The sequence below is a fragment of the Sporobolomyces koalae genome (genome assembly GCF_050403365.1).
Source record: "Sporobolomyces koalae JCM15063 DNA, S_koalae_JCM15063T_v1_ctg39, whole genome shotgun sequence".
NCBI classification, from domain to species: Eukaryota; Fungi; Basidiomycota; class Microbotryomycetes; order Sporidiobolales; family Sporidiobolaceae; genus Sporobolomyces; species Sporobolomyces koalae.
The window spans coordinates 107,227-124,611 of record NW_027481732.1 but is presented as its reverse complement, the minus strand read 5'-3'; the positions used below and the strand labels follow the sequence as shown (position 1 = coordinate 124,611).

The 17,385-nt window shown below is 52.4% G+C and overlaps 7 protein-coding genes across 7 annotated transcripts; 4 read left to right on the top strand and 3 right to left on the bottom strand.

Moving 5' to 3' along the window:
• Positions 1–367: 367 nt before the first annotated feature.
• TRM1 (tRNA (guanine26-N2)-dimethyltransferase) lies at positions 368–3,139 on the bottom strand (the record flags this gene model as incomplete). The annotated part of the gene is made up of 13 exons (XM_076680531.1): positions 368–509; positions 599–784; positions 861–943; positions 1,027–1,161; positions 1,232–1,409; positions 1,480–1,628; positions 1,704–1,755; positions 1,814–1,877; positions 1,937–2,052; positions 2,124–2,333; positions 2,398–2,516; positions 2,574–2,947; positions 3,037–3,139. 13 exons carry the CDS (start codon positions 3,137–3,139, stop codon positions 368–370), a joined length of 1,911 nt encoding a protein of 636 aa, XP_076532380.1.
• A 488-nt stretch (positions 3,140–3,627) lies between these two features.
• CDC9 (DNA ligase (ATP) CDC9) lies at positions 3,628–7,429 on the top strand (the record flags this gene model as incomplete). The annotated part of the gene is made up of 16 exons (XM_076680530.1): positions 3,628–3,844; positions 3,920–4,014; positions 4,081–4,469; positions 4,534–4,602; positions 4,677–4,830; positions 4,900–5,142; positions 5,225–5,344; positions 5,426–5,538; positions 5,616–5,701; positions 5,779–5,990; positions 6,063–6,245; positions 6,336–6,566; positions 6,665–6,873; positions 6,959–7,095; positions 7,167–7,261; positions 7,337–7,429. 16 exons carry the CDS (start codon positions 3,628–3,630, stop codon positions 7,427–7,429), a joined length of 2,646 nt encoding a protein of 881 aa, XP_076532379.1.
• Positions 7,430–7,912: 483 nt separating this feature from the next.
• Positions 7,913–9,216, top strand: JCM15063_006432 (uncharacterized protein; the record flags this gene model as incomplete). The annotated part of the gene is made up of 7 exons (XM_076680529.1): positions 7,913–8,152; positions 8,218–8,345; positions 8,410–8,471; positions 8,543–8,676; positions 8,746–8,917; positions 8,984–9,079; positions 9,158–9,216. The coding sequence occupies 7 exons, from the start codon at positions 7,913–7,915 to the stop codon at positions 9,214–9,216; spliced, it is 891 nt and encodes a 296-aa protein (XP_076532378.1).
• Positions 9,217–9,819: 603 nt separating this feature from the next.
• Positions 9,820–12,387, top strand: JCM15063_006431 (uncharacterized protein; the record flags this gene model as incomplete). Its single annotated transcript, XM_076680528.1, has 3 exons — positions 9,820–9,900; positions 9,972–10,060; positions 10,131–12,387. The coding sequence occupies 3 exons, from the start codon at positions 9,820–9,822 to the stop codon at positions 12,385–12,387; spliced, it is 2,427 nt and encodes an 808-aa protein (XP_076532377.1).
• A 229-nt stretch (positions 12,388–12,616) lies between these two features.
• Positions 12,617–13,842, bottom strand: JCM15063_006430 (uncharacterized protein; the record flags this gene model as incomplete). The annotated part of the gene is made up of 5 exons (XM_076680527.1): positions 12,617–12,720; positions 12,925–13,029; positions 13,098–13,241; positions 13,308–13,436; positions 13,500–13,842. 5 exons carry the CDS (start codon positions 13,840–13,842, stop codon positions 12,617–12,619), a joined length of 825 nt encoding a protein of 274 aa, XP_076532376.1.
• Positions 13,843–13,992: 150 nt separating this feature from the next.
• UBX4 (Ubx4p) lies at positions 13,993–15,047 on the top strand (the record flags this gene model as incomplete). The annotated part of the gene is made up of 4 exons (XM_076680526.1): positions 13,993–14,292; positions 14,360–14,495; positions 14,570–14,704; positions 14,773–15,047. 4 exons carry the CDS (start codon positions 13,993–13,995, stop codon positions 15,045–15,047), a joined length of 846 nt encoding a protein of 281 aa, XP_076532375.1.
• Positions 15,048–15,251: 204 nt separating this feature from the next.
• Positions 15,252–16,942, bottom strand: SPE2 (adenosylmethionine decarboxylase SPE2; the record flags this gene model as incomplete). Its single annotated transcript, XM_076680525.1, has 4 exons — positions 15,252–16,231; positions 16,311–16,537; positions 16,602–16,812; positions 16,885–16,942. The coding sequence occupies 4 exons, from the start codon at positions 16,940–16,942 to the stop codon at positions 15,252–15,254; spliced, it is 1,476 nt and encodes a 491-aa protein (XP_076532374.1).
• Positions 16,943–17,385: the final 443 nt, after the last annotated feature.

Genomic DNA, 17,385 nt, shown 5'->3' with positions numbered 1-17,385 from the left:
TAGTGTCTGATTCCGAAAAGGATGACCAGCGCAGGGGCGGCGTGCGAGCGATCAAGTAGTCGATGCTAGAGTCGGAGCGATGTAACTAACTGTGTCTGTGTGTCGGGACGAATGATGAGGAGAGAAGCTGCGGTCAACCGCCCGCGGGAATCGCACTGAGACGAAATCCGAAGCGTATTTCGGTCCCGCTGCAGTCGACGGGTCAGAGTCACGAGTTCCTATTCCTCGCACGTGTCCAGAACATTCACACTCGCTTGAACTGCGCTCGAGCTCGAAACATCTCTTGCTCCCTCTTCGCTCAAAGAATCGAGTATGCGAGTGACAAGCAGGAAAGGCGATCTCTAAAAAGCACGATGGACGAAATCCCTCAAGCTTTCTTGGGAGCCCCCCGAACCGCAGCTCGTGCAGGTCCCCAATTCGCCTGCGGGTTGATTTGGTACCGCACCAATTTGATGTCGTCCAACAATGCCTTGTGTACTTCAGGATGAGGTGCAAGCGACACTTCGTGACTGTTGATCCCAAAATCGTCCGAACGGTTCAATCTCCATGTTCTTCACGAGAACGGGATGGAAGAGAGAGACAAAGAGACAAAACGCACGTTTGAGCTTTCGCGAGCATGACTTTGGCGGGGCTACCTTCCTTGACATTGCTGAGTTTGACCGGGTTCGATTTGATCCATTCTCGAATAATGTCGTGCACAAACACTCGCGACGCGTTCGTTTTGATCGAACCGGCTTGAGCGTGCGAGCGAGAAGCCGTGTAACCTGCGTTCAACAACGCCGATCTGTTTTTCGCTCTCACGACAACATGAGTGACTCGCTTATACAACCGTGAGAATACGAATTGATGACGACACTCACGCCATAGTGTGTAGCGGCGGGCACAGAGCGTTGAAGTAGCTGGCCATCCGCGCTGGCGAGAAGTACAGAGGTGCTTCAGATTCCTGCAGGTACGATCCAAAAAAGCACAGGCTCAGCAAGGGACATCCTGTGTACGTCAAGAATGAAAGCTTTCGGACGAGCTTACGTTGTACGCGACAGTCAACATGCCCTTGATCCTCTCGGCAGTTTTGAAATCGGTCGAATGGTCCTCAATGTGGTCGAGCATCTCTTTGACAAACTCTTTGTTGTGAATCGGCGCTCCCCACATGGGTCCAGCGAGCTGTTTGTCCATTCAAAAGATCATTCGGTCTAGGGTTTTGCGCAAGCAAGGAAGGATAAAAACGACGCACGTGGAATTTTCCACCACATTCTCCACATCGTTCTCCAACTCCTGGTGGCGGTCCAGCGGGAACGTGGTAGCCGTAGTTGATGTTGCCAGTCTTCTCAGACTTCTTCTCTGAGATCCGGCCGAACGGTTGGAAGTGAGGAGTTTGACACGAGTGGCAGTAGTACACGAGCGACGTCTTTCTGTACACTCAGCGACCGCGCGATCAGTATAGGACCAAGTAGCATGGTCATGTTTAGCGAGACGGCTTACGAGGGAAGAGCCTTGACTTCTTTCGGTCCGGTTCGAACTCGGATAAAGACACGGACGTAGAAATCGATCGAGAGGGACAATTGCGGCTCGATGTATCGACCATAACGAGCTGCTGTAGTAGCGAGCGCGTTGAGTACCAATCGAAGCGCCTACATTGAGCACAAAAGGAATTAGTCAGGCTCGCCAAGATTCGCTTATCGATGACTGCGACGAGATGTACTCACAACTTCATGAGAGTATTCTGCATTGACACAAATTCCTCCATAGTGGGTAAAGCTGTCGATCGGAACACTCAATACATACCAACATCCTGTGCGGGAAGCGGAGTACTTACGCTTTCTCGGGATAGTTGTGACCGGCGAGAACTCCCATGTCGGTGCAAGTTACGCACATGAGACCTACAGCCCAGATACATGGTCAGATCAACGCAAATTGGCGAAGCACGAGGCAGCCGTACCTCCATCGGCAATCGCGTTCATGGCTGCGTCCAGGAAAGGCACGGCACTGCCATAAGGGTCGAGATCGACGCAGTCGAATCTCTGCTCTTCTCCTCGATGTTGGTACATGTAGACACTGTTCGAAAAATATGTCAGGAAGTCAGGTCTCCCTAAGCGAAGAAAATGTCAAGAGGCAGCAGAACTAACCAAGCATCTCCTTCGTTGACTCGGACTTTGCCCAAAGTGGCCTCGTCAACCTGAGCTCGACTCCAGATACCGTTCGGCTTGATGTCCTTTTCTTCAACTTCTTCCGCTCCAGGCAGCGATTTGAGTCCTTTGGGAGAAAGACCGTTGTAGTCAATGTTGCGGCGAATGTCTTCGACTGCAGACGCAGACAGGTCGTTGGCGACGACGTATCTGTTCCGCTCGTCAACACTGTCAGCGTCGGGATGTTTGAGGATTGTGAGCTGATCATGCGTACTTGAGGAGGGGGATTTCTTTTGCATAACGGATCGCGCGCAAACCAGTGGCCGAGAGCGCTTCGAGCAAAGTAAACTTGTACACCGGAGGGCCATGAACAGGCCCCGTTTTGGTAGCGACCTGTAATGTGATCGCTCAGTACTACTCGACGGTAAGAAACAGGCGCAAAAAACTCACGGGTTCAGCAGCAGGAATCGCTGCTTCGACGCTGGTTCCCGTTTCGACAGCTTGACCATCTTCCGCCTTGCGCTTCTTGCCTTTGGAATCTTCTCCGACGTCTGCAAGAGCTTCCTTGCTTCGTTTCTTCTCCTTTCGCTTCCGGAGGTTGTCTTCCCAAACTTTGCGTTTCTCCTTTTGTCGAATCTCGGACCAACTTCGAATTGCGACGACGGACAAGTCGCGATTGTATTCTTGCACGGGGTTGAGGAACACGGGAGCGGGTCCCGAAGCTGAAGTGGGTTCAGAAGTCGATGCGGTAGCTGGTGCAGCGAACAAGATGGAAGTGGTCGCTTCAGTGTGGACCACGAATCCCTCTGGCACAGGTCGAGCTGCTGAAACACCATGCGAGTATTGGGTCAGCTCGAACGGTTTACATCAAGCTGAAGCGCGTTGGACCCTAGGAAAAGGAACATTGTTTTACCTTGTTCGACAGGTGCTTCAGTCGCTTGCACTGAGGAAGTAATCTCTACTGTTGCGTCCACTTGCATTGTGGGCTCTTTGGCAGGTGTAGTCGAAGTAGACATGTTGACTGAAGTCGAAACGGGTCGGGATTGATGAAACGATCTCGACGCGTTACAACTCGATACGAGAGTCGCTGAACTGTACAGAAAGTTGTCGAGTGCGGATCTGGTCGAGTTTGAAGGGCGTACGTGAGCTCTGAGCGATCCGATCAGTCGCATACGAGAGTATCCGGAACAAGTCACGTTTCTCTTCGAGGTCTCATTTGCGACAACTTTACGTTACAACGCTACAGGGCCTCTCCGAGGCTGTATAGGATCCATTCAAGGCTCCTTAGGGAGAAATACCACTTTTTTTATACCAGCATGATCGAGCTAAATATGAAGGATGGGAAGTCTGCATCGCGTCGCGTGCCCATTTCCAATACTCGTGTATCAGTTTAACACGTCGAGCGATTCATCAGAGGGTCAAGTGCGTCGAAGTGAGACGAAGAGAAAGTCGCGTTGCGCGAAGCGCGTTCTCGATCGCTCTTTCGCACCTCACTTACGAGCGCATGACCAAACGTGTCACTTCAGCAGAACGAGCACCAGATCAGTCAGCACTCAATCACTACCTTGGTACGAAAGATTCACGACCCCATCAACGCACGCTCGCGTCGCTCTTTGCCCCACCTGCTCAACCTCCGAACGCGCCTCGAACTCAGATGGCGCCTAGCATCGCAAACAAAGACGACGACAAGGAGATGAAGGATGTCGCTCACAACGACTCGCGTAGGTCTTTTTTGAGACCTCGATTGCCGCCATGTCATTGCGACTCTGACATGCTCTCACCTGAGGATCGGGTAGACCAGAAGAAGAGGAAACGCACCGTAGTCGACTCGGACGAATCGGATCAAGACCAGCAGGACGTCAAACCTGTCAAGTCTGCATCAAGACCGAAAGTCATCGACGACGAAGGCAAGTTCACAATTTTCCCCATGTCATGACCATATTGCGTTTCTTGACAGATCATATTCTTGATACTCGCAGAGGAAGCGACACCCTCTCCTGCCAAAAAGAAGAAGGAAGAATCCGAAAAGACAAAATTGTCTCCCTCGAAGCCTGTGACTGCCGATTCAGCTTCGAATGCGGCTTCTTCATCAACAGCCAAATCCAGTCAGCCAGAAAAGAGCAAGAAGGATGCGAAACCTCCAGTCTCGTCATTCTTTGCGCCTCGTCCCACGAAACAAGCCCAGGATCAGAAGAAAGATTCCAAAGGGAAAGGAAAGGCAGACAACGAAGAGGCTGTTCCCGGAAGAGAAGAGAAAGGGCGGGACGAATCTCCTAGCGGGGAAGAAGCGGAAGAAGACGAGGAGGAAGAAGAAGACGAGGAAGACGAGAAAGCCGCAAAGAAAATGTGCGTTCCTACCACTTGTCCTCGTGCCTCCGCATACCGCTGACGATCCTCTATCTGTACCCAGCGCCGATATTTTTACGATGAAAGCAAACAGCTCTGATAAATCTCAGACAAGCTGGAAAGCGAACGAGCCGTAAGCATCGTCAAACATGTCAAGCTATCTTACATTTCATTCTGACTTGTGCCCAATATTCGCTCTCGCTTTAGGGTTCCATACGCTGCTCTCACCGCAACGTTCGACAAGATTGCTGCGACGACGAAGCGTCTCGAGATCTCTGCATACCTTACTCGGTTCCTCGTCGATGTCATCGAAAGGACTCCGAAAGATCTCTTGCGAGTCGTTTACCTGTGCATCAACCGCGTGAGTCTCGTGTCCATTGTGAATGTCGTATCTCTGCATTACCGCTCACTCGTGTCCGAGCGTTTACAGCTCGCACCCGAATACGAATCGATCGAGTTGGGCATCGGCGAATCGTTGCTCATGAAGTCGATTGGAGAAGCATGTGGACGCACGCTCGCACAAGTCAAGTCGGAATACAAAGAGACTGGAGATCTCGGCGAAGTTGCGCAGAGGAGTCGCGAGAGGCAGAGGACCTTGTTCAAGCCGAAACCGTTGACGATCAACAAAGTGTTTGAGGAATTGACCAAAATCGCCAAGACGAGCGGTCAACAAGCGAGTCCCCCTTTCCCCCCGAGTCCTCTTTGACTCTTGGTGTCCATCGTGAATACTAATCCATTCCGGGTGCGAGAAACAGTCGCAAGCGAGAAAAGTCGGCACGATCAAGGGTCTACTTGCAACTTGTCAAGGATTCGAGACAAAGTATCTCATTCGCTCCCTCGAAGGCAAACTCCGAATCGGTCTCGCCGAAAAAACTGTGCGGTTTCGGCTCTTTTTTGCGAACCCTCTTTCGCAGAATATGGAAACTGTTACTGAACGGTTTTCGTTGCTTGATCAGGTTCTCGTTTCGCTGGCCCATGCGGCGGTCACGGCAGAGAGCAAGAAGAATGGCAAGAAACTCTCCCCGACTAGACTCGAAGAGGGCGCCGAAACGGTCAAGGCAGTCTTCTCGTAAGTTGTCTCTCTTTGCCTCCGCTCTTTGCGAGGTATGCGTGCCAGTACTCACATCTGTGATCACTTCTATCCAGCGAACTCCCTTCTTACGACTTGGTCGTGCCAGCACTTCTCGAGAAAGGCATCGACGATGTTCGCTCGGCTTGCTTCCTTACTCCCGGTTAGCCAGGGGCCACTTGCTCAAATCAAGCGTTTCCTTCTTGACTAATGACGGGTCCGGACTTGACTTCGTGACAGGCGTTCCTCTCAAGCCCATGTTGGCGAAACCGACAAAGGCGATCTCGGAGGTGCTCGATCGATTCGAAGGCAAGAATTTCACCTGCGAGTACAAATACGACGGAGAGCGCGCTCAAGTCCATTACCTCGAGAATGGTTCGATCAAGGTGTTCTCGAGGAACTCGGAAGACATGAGTGTCAAATATCCCGATCTCGTTGTGCAACTTCCCCATGTAAGCTTTTTTTTCCCAACGTCTAAGCAGAAACTTTCTGATGGACAACTGAACGTGAATGGGTTGAAACAGTGTATCAAGGAGGGAACAAAATCGTTTGTGATCGATTGCGAGGCCGTCGCGTGGGATTCAGAGGAGAAGCGTTTGCTCGAGTTTCAGAAACTATCGACTCGGAAGAGAAAGGATGTCAAAGCCGAAGACATCAAAGTCAAAGTGCACCTCTTCGCTTTCGATCTCTTGTATCTCAATGGCGAGGTGAGGGTTTGCCCGTCTTGTGGTCTGATCTTGGACCTCCCCGGCAGTCGCCTAGAGATGCTGACTTTGTATCGAAATCGTGACATGCAGTCATTGCTGGACAAGACTCTTGGAGAACGACGTGAGCTCTTGCGCGCTCACCTGCAACCGGTCGAAGGAGAGTTTGCATTCGCGACTTCGGACGACGCTTCCACGGTTGAAGACATTCAAGTCTTCTTGGACAAGTCGATCAAAGATGGATGTGAGGGACTCATGGTCAAGATGCTCGACGGGGAAGGATCCCACTACGAACCGAGTCGAAGGTCTATTCACTGGCTCAAGGTGAGCGATCACCCAAACTTTCGGACCAAACCCGATTTGCGTAGGGCCATGTGAAAACTGATGCACGCCTTGCTACTTGACGACGGTTTCCCCCTCAGCTCAAGAAGGATTATTTGCAAGGTGTCGGGGACTCGTTCGATCTAGTCGTGATCGGAGGCGATTACGGTCGAGGCAAACGCACGAACGTCTATGGCGCGTTTCATTTGGCCTGTTACGATGCCGAATCAGCAACGTATCAGGCAATCTGCAAATTGGGTACTGGGTTCTCGGAGGAACAACTCAAGCAGCACTGGGAAACTTTGCATCCGTGAGCCTCTATTTTCCTTCTTTTGCATTTAAGGACTTTCTGACCATGTTGACCGTATTGTTGCTGTTGTTGTGGTGTTTCACAGATTCGAACTAACGCAGAAGAAAGGATACTATGACGTCGGGACGGCCAAAGCTCCAGATGTGTACTTTGAACCGAAAGTCGTCTGGGAAGTGCTCGCTGCCGACCTGTCACTCTCTCCAATCTACTCGGCTGCGCGAGGTGCGTTTTCCCCATCTCTTTGTCGATTGCGTGCTCACCACTGAACTGAGCGCGAATATGATGCGGAACAGGTCTGTGTGGAGAACGAGGAATCTCGCTACGATTCCCTCGATTCTTGAGGGTCCGAGACGACAAAGACGCAGAATCGAGTACCGAACCTGAACAAGTGAGCTTCTTGAAGAAACCGAGATTAACCGAGAATTGCTGCTGACCAGAGCTTGTGACCTTTGCGCCACCATAGATTGCAGAGGCGTACAGGAGACAAGGAGTTATTGTCGCTGGAGGAGGAGGCAAGAAGAAAGGAGGTGCAGGAGATGACGATGCTTTCTGGTAAAGCATCGATTTTGTGTACCGACACGAGCGCAGTCTCGCAATCAAAACGTCTGTGCTATACAGCCATTGCCGGATCTGTCCGAGATCCAGTCGAACCTGGACGAAAAAGATAGATTATTGCAATGCAATCGCATAACAAAAAAGAGGCCGCTTCCTCGGCGACTCTGCAAAAATATGATCACATCCAGGTTTGAACTGGAGACCTTGTCCGAACTCGATGTTAAGGACACGTGATGACCAACTACACCATGCGACCAGAAGAGATGTTCGTCCCCTGCCAGATGTGTTATATATTTTCTTACAGCATATTCAGGAGGCTTTTGCTGGCTCCTAGGAACGACTAAAGTCTTGTCAGCAGTCAAAATCTCACACCACGGTAGCGATTAGCAGCTAAAAAGAGAGACGGGCAAGCCGAACCGCGGTCCAGCCGAAAGAGGGGAAATCATGAAGATGTCGTTGTCACCTCGTTCTGTACATCCTCGACATGCTCGGCAATATGAGAGAACGGGGATCGACCGTACTACGGACCGTCTGTAGTCGGCGCCAGCTCAGCAGCGGCCCTCGTCCGGTCAAACTAGCATTCGAGTCTCAAATTCCCCATGGCACCGAAACGTCGTCGAAACCCCCTTTGGTCATCTTGCATGGCTTGTATGGCAGCAAGCAGAACTGGCGGAGTCTAGCAAAAGGCATGGCAGCGAAGCTTGGTCGAGAGGTGTTCACGCTCGCAAGTCGCAATCCGTCCTTCACTGTCGAGACGCTCACAATCTCTCACTGACGGTTCTCGTACAGGATCTACGCAATCACGGTCACTCTCCTCACGTCCGAGAATGCTCCTACGAGGATCTCGCCGCCGACGTCAAAGCGTTCGTTGAACAAGAACAGAAGTTGGATGATTGCGTCGTCGTTGGCCATTCCATGCAAGTCATTGGTCAGATCAGCCAAGTCTCCCTGAACAGGTCACTGATTCTCGTCGCAAAGCAGGGGCGGAAAAGTCGCGATGGCTCTTGCCTTGGGAGGTTGCGAGCCTCTGTCCAAACTTGTCGGTGCGTTAGTTCCCCTGAAACGTCGGAATACTAAATTTCTCGTATTGTATTGAAATGACTCGTCCTGGCAGTGGTCGACATTGCGCCTGGGGTTGGCAAGATTTCGCCCGAGTTCCAAGCGTACCTCGACGCGATGAAGGAGATCGACGCCGCTCAGGTGCACTCTCGTAAAGAAGCGGATGCAATCCTGACAAAAACGGAGCCCGTACGCCTGCTTCCGCGCCTCTGTGCCGTTTCCAGGACCCGCTGATTCGGTATTCCTACTGGATTGCAGGATCTCGGAGTCCGACAATTCCTGTTGACCAACCTCGACCGAGCTTCACCTGCCGACCCGTACAAATTCCGTTTACCGCTCGACTACCTCCGAAACGCGATCGGCGAAATTGGACACTTCCCGTATGCACCGGGAGAGCGAATCTTTGACAAGCCTTCCCTCTTCCTGAAAGGTCAGGATACAACAATATTATACTGTATAAGCGGTGTCACTGAGCTGATCATTATTGCTCTAACAGGCAAGAAGAGCAAATACATCAACAGCAAGAACATCCCGCTCATCAATCAGTTCTTCCCGAGCTCGAGGCTCGAAACGCTCGATGCTGGCCATTGGGGTACGTTCTCGTGTCTGCAGCCCTTTTTTCTCTGCCTACACTTGGAGAGACTGATCACGAGTCCGTCGATCGCGACAGTTCATGCCGAGAGACCGAAAGAATTCGTAGACCTGCTAGACGGTTTCTTGAAAGAGTAAAATAGAGCCCCTTGAACACGATACTGTCACGCTTGGTGTGGCCGGGAACACACAGAGGTCTTCCTTCAAGGATTAAAAGTCCACCTTTCGACCCGCATAGCTCATTTTTTTTTTTTTTTTTGCGCATCGATAGATCCCGTATTTTATCGTACTTTGCTACAAAGATACGACCACTGTGTCTGCGTACAATCTTTGGGCTGTAAAAGTCGATCAGGAAAAACCTGAACTCGTGCACGCAGCAATGAATTGAAACGCCGATCCCCGATACATATGACAAATTGCCATTTTCAAATTTTCGAGATGCGGGCGGCTCCTTCTCTTCAGCTTCACCGCCGCCCTCATCGCCTTAACCACCTCGCTTTGGCGCTCGAAGACTACCGTGACAACCACGTCCTATCCAAAGCGCAAGTACCTGAAGAGCAAGTCGAACGGAGATAGACATCGGATTTCTCCGATCGCAACGCCGACTAGTCGCGCCTCTGCTCGGCCTCGCGTCTACTCGATCTCGAGCGTAGCCAAATTAATCGTCACGAGGACAGGTCCTGGACAGATAGCGAAGGAGCGAACTTCAAGCTTGCAAGCGATCTCCAGCACCTACGCGAGATGACCGAGGAAGGAACCGCAATCGGCAGCAGCAAGAAACCTCGACGCGGAAGGCGACAAGATGACAGTCTTCCCCCTAGCGTGAGCACCTCTGTCAGACATGGCTTGGCCTGCTGCAACAACTGACCAAAATTGGTCGAGACACTCTTTAGCGCTCGCGAGATGTTCAACGAGCGTTCAGGGCTAGGAGAGCGGCGAAACTGAGCTATTTGGAAGACACGGTCGAATGGTTGCACGCAGAGTAAGCACCTCAACCAAGAGGTTACCGATGCTAATTTGGCTGACGGAAAACTTGCCATCGCATTCAACAGAAACAGAGCGTTGCGAGAGCTGTGCGGCCTAAAGCCCGACGGTCCTCCTCTCACGGGACCTCAACCCGTAGAATTGTCAGTTGACGGACCTGCAGACCCGCCACAGAGTTCGAACAAGAAGGCTACGAAAGCAGCGAGCGCAAAAAGCGGGAAAGGCAAAGGCTCGCAAGTGTCGGAGCCCGATCTCGAGGCAATGAGTGAAGTCGAAAGCAAGGCCGACGGTCTGGACGACGAGTCGCTGACTCCTCATGACGAGGCGAGAGGCGCAGCTCAGGTGCTCGCTGGAAGTGCTGCACCCAGGACCGCGAACGACGCGAGTCCGACCATACCGTTCCATTCGACCCCCTCGACTTCTGCTGCTCCCTACGACGAGAGCTTCTTGCCTACACGGCAGATCTCTCCCAGAACACAGCAAACCTCTCCCAGGATGCAGCAGACATCGCCGCGTATCCAAGGCGATCCTAATAGACATCAGCCTATGCCTCAGGCTCATCCACCGGCTCTTCCATACCTCGTCAATCATCCGCTACCAAACAACGGTTTCCCGCAACAGCCCCCGCCGCCGTTCTCGCATATGTACCACAACTACCCCTTCGCTCCAAACCCAACTCAGTTCAATACGTACTATCCTCCTCATCCTCCCCCGCCTCAATACTCTCAGCATCACCAAGCACCTTACTCCATGCACTTCTCACCTTCACAAACGCAGCCACCCCTTGGCAACGGTGCATTCTCGATGACTCTTCCCTCAGCCAGCAGCCAACCGTTCCCTCCTATGCCATCGTCTCATCGCACTTCGCTCTCTTCCTCAGCAGGTCAAGCCACCCCTCCTTCATCTCATATGCGTGCGCCAACTGTGCCTTCATCAGCTCCTCACCAATCCTATCAAGTGTATCCCGCGCACACGAGCGCACCCGCAACCATCATTTCGGATTTGAACCTCAAGAGCACATATCCTCACCATTCGGGCACCACGGGAATGGATGACAGAGCTCTCAAACAATCAGGACTCGTTCCTTCTACTGGCACTGCTCCTCCGGATTTCAATTCGATGTTCTTCCCAACTCCTTCCTCCGAAGACGAACAGTTCTTCCTCGATACGTTCTGCCGAGGCAAGAGTTTCCTGGACCAGAACGATCATCTCTTGCAGACTCTCTACTCGAGCTTCTCTGGTCCAGACGAGAAGCAGATCGACGTCCCACAAACAGAGAAACAACGACGGAATGGGGTTCATTCCGGTGACGAACATTCGGAGAAGGACAAGAACGAGGTGACGAGGAAGGAAGGCGAGAGATATCAGAATTTTTGTATCGGGTTGATGAAGGGCGTTCAAGGCATCGAGGGCCTGATCGCACAGAAACGCAAACGCGATCAGGGCAAGCGATCCTGCGCAGCTGCACGCGAGGAGGATGGACAAGAGCGGGACAGGAAGCGAGTGAGAATCGAAGGTTCTCCCGAAGACAGGAAGGAAAAGGAAGATGAAACTGTCGCGTTTTTGGCGCAGGCGGCAGCTGTCGCTTCGGGATCGAGATCGGGATCGGACGCGAGCGAAGGGGAGGGAGTCAAGGATGTAAGCTGTTGCGAAGGTATCATTGATTGTGGACCGCCTGCCCAAACAGCACCAACGAGCAAGCTCAAGCAGGATGATACTTGTTGTCATGGGCTGATCGACTGTGGCCCGTCTTCGACTACTGTCGCCCCGAAGGAGGAAGACGACGACGACCAGTGCTGTCAAGGGCTCATCTCTTGCAATGCACCTACGGACGCTCCCTCCACGATCAATCACAACGGTTCTCCTCGAATCTCCTCCCCGATCGAGCTGCCAGCCAGTACGATCTATCTGCCAAGGTTCCCCACCTCGCTCATCTCTGCTTCTCGTCGGAAATCGGCCTCGACCTCGGCCGACGGCGCCCCTCCTTCGCCTGCTTCAGGTTCATCCTCTTCAGACTCGAACCACGACGCCTACATTCTCGTCTCGCTTGCGTTCTCGCAACTACGACCTCACATGTCCCCATCATCGTCGTCCTCGCCGACCGAGATCGCCGAATTGCTGCATGACAATCACCCGCTTTTGGTCCAATTCCAACAATCGGCATCGGGACGCGATCAAAGTCAAGAGATTAATCCTCCAAACCTGATCATCGTGCCTCCGAGTCCAGAGGAGGAATCAAGAGGTCAAAAAGGACAATTGTACGTGAGGAGACAAGTTGTTGAAGATGTCCTCGAGTGGTGTCAATCCCGACATTCTACCGTTTGATTTCCATGACGTGTTTGTACGGCTGTGTCTGTAGTATGTTTCGCTCTTTCTCTGTAGCTCGTTCAATCTTGTTCTGTCATCCCAGTACACAATCGTGCGGTACCTGAGCTGCAATGTTCACCAAGGTGTTTGATTCGACGCTCGCCGCTCGGCAACAACAACAACAATAACAGGATCGAAGAAAAAGACATGCATACAACTTCCCGCGTTCGAGTTCCAAATTCCTATATTATTGCGGAATCCAAATTTGCTTGAATTTATCCCATCGTTCATCGTTCTCGTCTTCCATAAGAGTTTGTAGCTCAGTATACAGTCCACCTCGCCCTTGATCGCCTGTTTGATGTAGAGGATTTAAAGTATCTGGTCGGAATGCGATTCGAGCTTGTTTTGATGATTCAGGTTGATGGATCTCCTCTGTGAAGCATTCGTAAATCTTGTCTGCGCCTTTTTGAGGCGGGAAATAGGGCAATAGTTTCAATAATCAGTCGGCTTGACTCTACCGAAAGAGCTTATAGAAGGAGACAACTCTCTGCTGACCTTGTTGTTCGGTTGAACAGAATGGGAACCAGTACACAATGTTGCGCATGATCCATCTTTGCCATCCAGGAGAACTTCTTGACAATCCGGTGGTTGGCACAAAACCTGAGAAAGAACTCGCTGTTAACTTTCCCTACTCTGTCTCGAAGGAAATCGAGAGAGTTGAAACTCACCGGGAGATACACCGATCACGTCGACGAGGTTGTCTTGCGCCCAAAGATGGAATGCGATAGATTGGACCAACTTTGAACAGGCGTAACGATTCTTTGGAGTTGACAAGGGGTGATCGCAATTTCCGAGGACTTGTTCGAGGTCGTCTGTGTACGGAATGGACTCGTCAGTCTGAAGCAAGGAGAGCGAGAAAAACAAAAGTTCAAGCGTACCGAGAGACTGAAGATCGCGAAGGGTATTCTGGAGCGAGGAGGAAGTAAAGATGACACGAGGACGAGGTGTGGACGTGGTCGATGGTTTCGTCAAAAGCGGCAGGAGTTGCGTGGCTATGCGATATTGAGCTTGAGCGAGAAAGGAGGTCAGGACCCCTCCGCCGCAGAGGAGAGTGCAAGACGAGAGAGTACCAAAATGGTTGACATGTACTTCTTGACTGAACTTCGTATCGGTTTCGACATGAGTCGAGTTCCAAGTAGCGGCGTTGAGAAGAAGACAGTCGAGTGAGCCGGTGCTGAGACCTCGTACTCTTTGCGTCACTTGCTTGATGAACCCGTCGACGGAATTCTCTGAAGCGAGGTCAAGCGGGATCCATTCGACCGTACTGGCCTGGTTAGAAGACTCTAGCGGTGGAGGTGGAGACATGGAACGATAGCCAGCGAGGACTCGCCAGTGCTGAGGCGACTGGACGAGTCGCGAGAGTACCAATCGGCCGAGACCCGAAGAGCACCCCGTTACTACGCACACTCGCATGTCGTACCAAGCTCAAGCGTCCAGGCGGAGAAGGGCAGACGAGGATGCAAGATGACCGTGACGCGCAATCGATGACGACGGTGTTGCTCTCTCCGTCAAACCTTTACAGACACTTCGACTAAAGTTACACATCGTGGAGGCTGTACCGATATGGCTGAATCGGCGCGCTCATACGAGCTCGTGTCCGTGTCGAGCGTCGATCCTTCGAAGCGAAGATCGTTCAACTGCCGGTACTACCTCGCGCCTGCCAGCGACCAGCCGTCGAGCTCGTCCAGGTTCCTCGACCTTCCCGAAAGCTACTTCAACCCGACCCCGGTCGAACTGCAACAGGCGTTTGCGGGCCAGGTCAAGCGCCGGGAACAACTCGTCGACAGACCACTCTTGACCCAGAAGCTCAGAGACCAACAGCAAGCGCAGCATTCGACAGACAGAGCTGCCAAGTGGCCTCATGTGAGTCCGCTTTCTGGGCCGAAAGCAAATGTCGCCTGCGTTCTAACCGGGTTCGCTGTTCACACAGACCAGGATCAGAATCAGGTTTGCCGATCGGTCCCAGCTCGAAGGCGTGTTCCCATCGACCGACAAGCTCGTTCACCTTTACGAATTTGTCAAACTCGCACTCGATCCCGAACTTGCACAAACTCCTTTCGTCCTCTGTACGTCCTGCGCTCGCAGCACTTCTTGCGTCTGTTTTGCTTCACCGAAAGCTCAACGCCGTCCCTCGTCGCAGATCAGTCTCCTCCTCGAACCGAATACGTGAAAAGCGATGCGCAGTATCGAGGGAAAACCCTAATCGACTTGCAATTCACGCCTTCTTGCGTTCTATACATCAAGTTCCTTGATCCAAACCAACAGCAGTTCAACGGTCAGTACAGCTTTCGTATATCACTCTCTAAACGAAACCCTGCAGCTAACTTGGGGAGGATAACTCAGATACCTCGAGTCGGCCCCCATTGAAATCCGAGATCCTCGAGATTGCAGCTCCTTTACCTCCACCTCCATCATTCGATCCAACCAGCACCGAAGATGAAGGGAGCTCTACAAAAGTCAAGCGGGAGAATTTGGGCATCGGAGGAGACAAGGGCAAGGTCGTACCAGCCTGGATGAGGTTGGGCGGCAAGTCGGGCAGTGCGTCAGAATTCCTCCTTTTTCCTACAGTCGATTTCATTCGACACTACCGACTGATACCGTTCTTCACAATCCTGTAGAGAAATAAAGCTGTTCTTGTAAACCATCATGCGTGTCCTGGCATCCATCATTCTTGTCGCAGCCACATTCGCAAATGCAAACCAGACTGATCCGACATCGAGACTGCGGCGCGAAACGAGAAACAGAGAGTACATGGGGTAATTACACTAAGGCAACACGGACGATCGTTCGCGTCGATGAAGAAATCTATAAAGAGCAGAAAATCAGAAAGTCCCCTTCTCCGCCTCGCCTCCGACCGTGATTTGCAGTTCGTCTTGGGTCTGACGTTTCTGGAACACGGCGTACACCAACGAGTACCCTTCAAACTCGTACAAGATTCGATCGACCCTCTCGTACTTGCCCTGTCCGTACCCTTGCGCTGCCGAGTCCGAATCCGACGACGACAACTGACTCAACTGGTTCATCCCTTCGTGCGCCCTCCCCTTCTTCTCGTGTGTCGTCTTTTGCTCGTCATCGTCCGAAACGAACAAGGTGATCGAGATCTTGTCGGGTTCGAAAATGTCCAACACTTTCTCGACCAGTTGCACCAAGTTGAACGGGTTCGGGTTCTTCTCTGCTTGATTCCCGGTCGTACTGGTACGTCCGAGTCTTTCGAAGTCGAAATTGCATTCGAACGAAGCGTACGAGTAGGCTTCCTCGGGAGTGACATGCACGGTCGCGTACCGGTCCCCTCTGACGGCGTTCTGGGAGAACCCACATGGAGCAAACAAGAACGAGTCGAGGGTCGCTCCAGGAAGGATCGCAGTCAACCCGAGTTCGTCACTCAATATCGCACCCAACTCGTGTGCGTCTCCAGCTCCGGAAGAAGACGCGAGGAGAGGTGTCGTGTATGGAACCGGGTCTGCAGGAGTCGAAGACGGGTGGTAGAACTTGCGACACGCGCGAGGTGACATTTGGGTCATGAGGATCTCGAGCGTTTGGTCAGGCTTCTCGTGTTGGGTGAACGTCCGAGTCGCAGGAGGCAACGAGATGGTCGCTTTGCGAGGCGAGGTGGGAGGTAGCGCCGAAGGAGTCGTCGACAACGAAGTGGAGAGGGACGAAAGCGGGGTCTTGGGGTTCGAAGGAGGCAGAGAGTTGGAAGATTCGAGCGCGTGAGGGAGGAGGACGTCGTCTCGTGGTGGAGTGATGTACAACAACCAGTGGTCTCCGTTCATGCGGCCGACAGTGTACGCCGAGCTGTTCTCTGTTTGATCACGTTCGAGTAATTTTCGAGGTCAGGTTTCGGTCCTGAGAACCCGCTCAGACGGAACACGAGCGCGCACCGAAGAGTTTGTCGAGAAAGCTCATTTCCTGGGTCCAGTCCTTGTGAGGCCCCCGTTGGCGGTCGGGGAACATGAACGTCTTGCGCGAGTAGAAGCAGCGCCACACGCCATTGAACCCGCAGATCTCGGAAGCGATCCTGAGCAAGGTGGGCAATCCGAGGAGAAGCGTAGTCGTGCCGCACGTCTTGAGGATCAGTTTGTGAGGCCACACAAACATGGACGATTCACTGCGAGCGGTTCGATTGTCAATTTGCAGACTCATGAGACAAGGGCTCAGCCTAGGCGACGAACCTGAGGAGGTAGGCGTCGGTTTCTTCGCCTTCGATGACACTCAACACCTTGCAGCAGACTTCGTCGAGCATTCCTTCCCAGGTCGATCTCTCGACCTGTCTCAACCCAGTCCAGCGTTCTTTGCCCTTGCGACCGCCTTTGAGCGGCAGTTGTCGGTCAATCACGGCTTGCTCCGAAGGTGCGAACCAGAGTTCGAGCAGTTTCTCGGGTCCTGAAAACGTTGCCCAGTTGACGGCGTCAGGACATCAGGTTCTGACTTGGAGCGAGCGGATATCGCTCTGACCTTCAAAGGGACCTGGAGAAGCATCATCCAACACGGTAACTGAGGTTTCGTTCGACATTCTGTCTCGCTTCTCTGGGTGCAAGCTCTTGCCTCGTACAACAACTGAAAGTGCGTTGATACGTTCTTATGCGCAAGAGGTTCAGCTATCGTTTCAGTTGCAAGACTCGGAAGAGCTCTCTTACCTCGACAGCTGTACCGATCGTACGTGCGGGCTCCTGTAAAGCTCAATGAAGGCTCAGGATTCTCGAGGTCGGGGCAGAAAGGTCGCGGACGGCGGAGTCTGGCTAGTTCGTCGACGTCGGATTCGTCCTTGATCAAACCCAAAAGTAAAAAATTCCCGAGATCACTTTTCGATCTCCTCTTCGATCTACACTCGCCTCTTTCTCTCGACTGCTACAACGCCTCGCCTACGAGATGAGCTAGTGGGCCGATCGATGCCGTCTTTCCTCTCGATACCATCGACGTATCACATCACCACCCGACCACTGTGTCGTGAGAAAG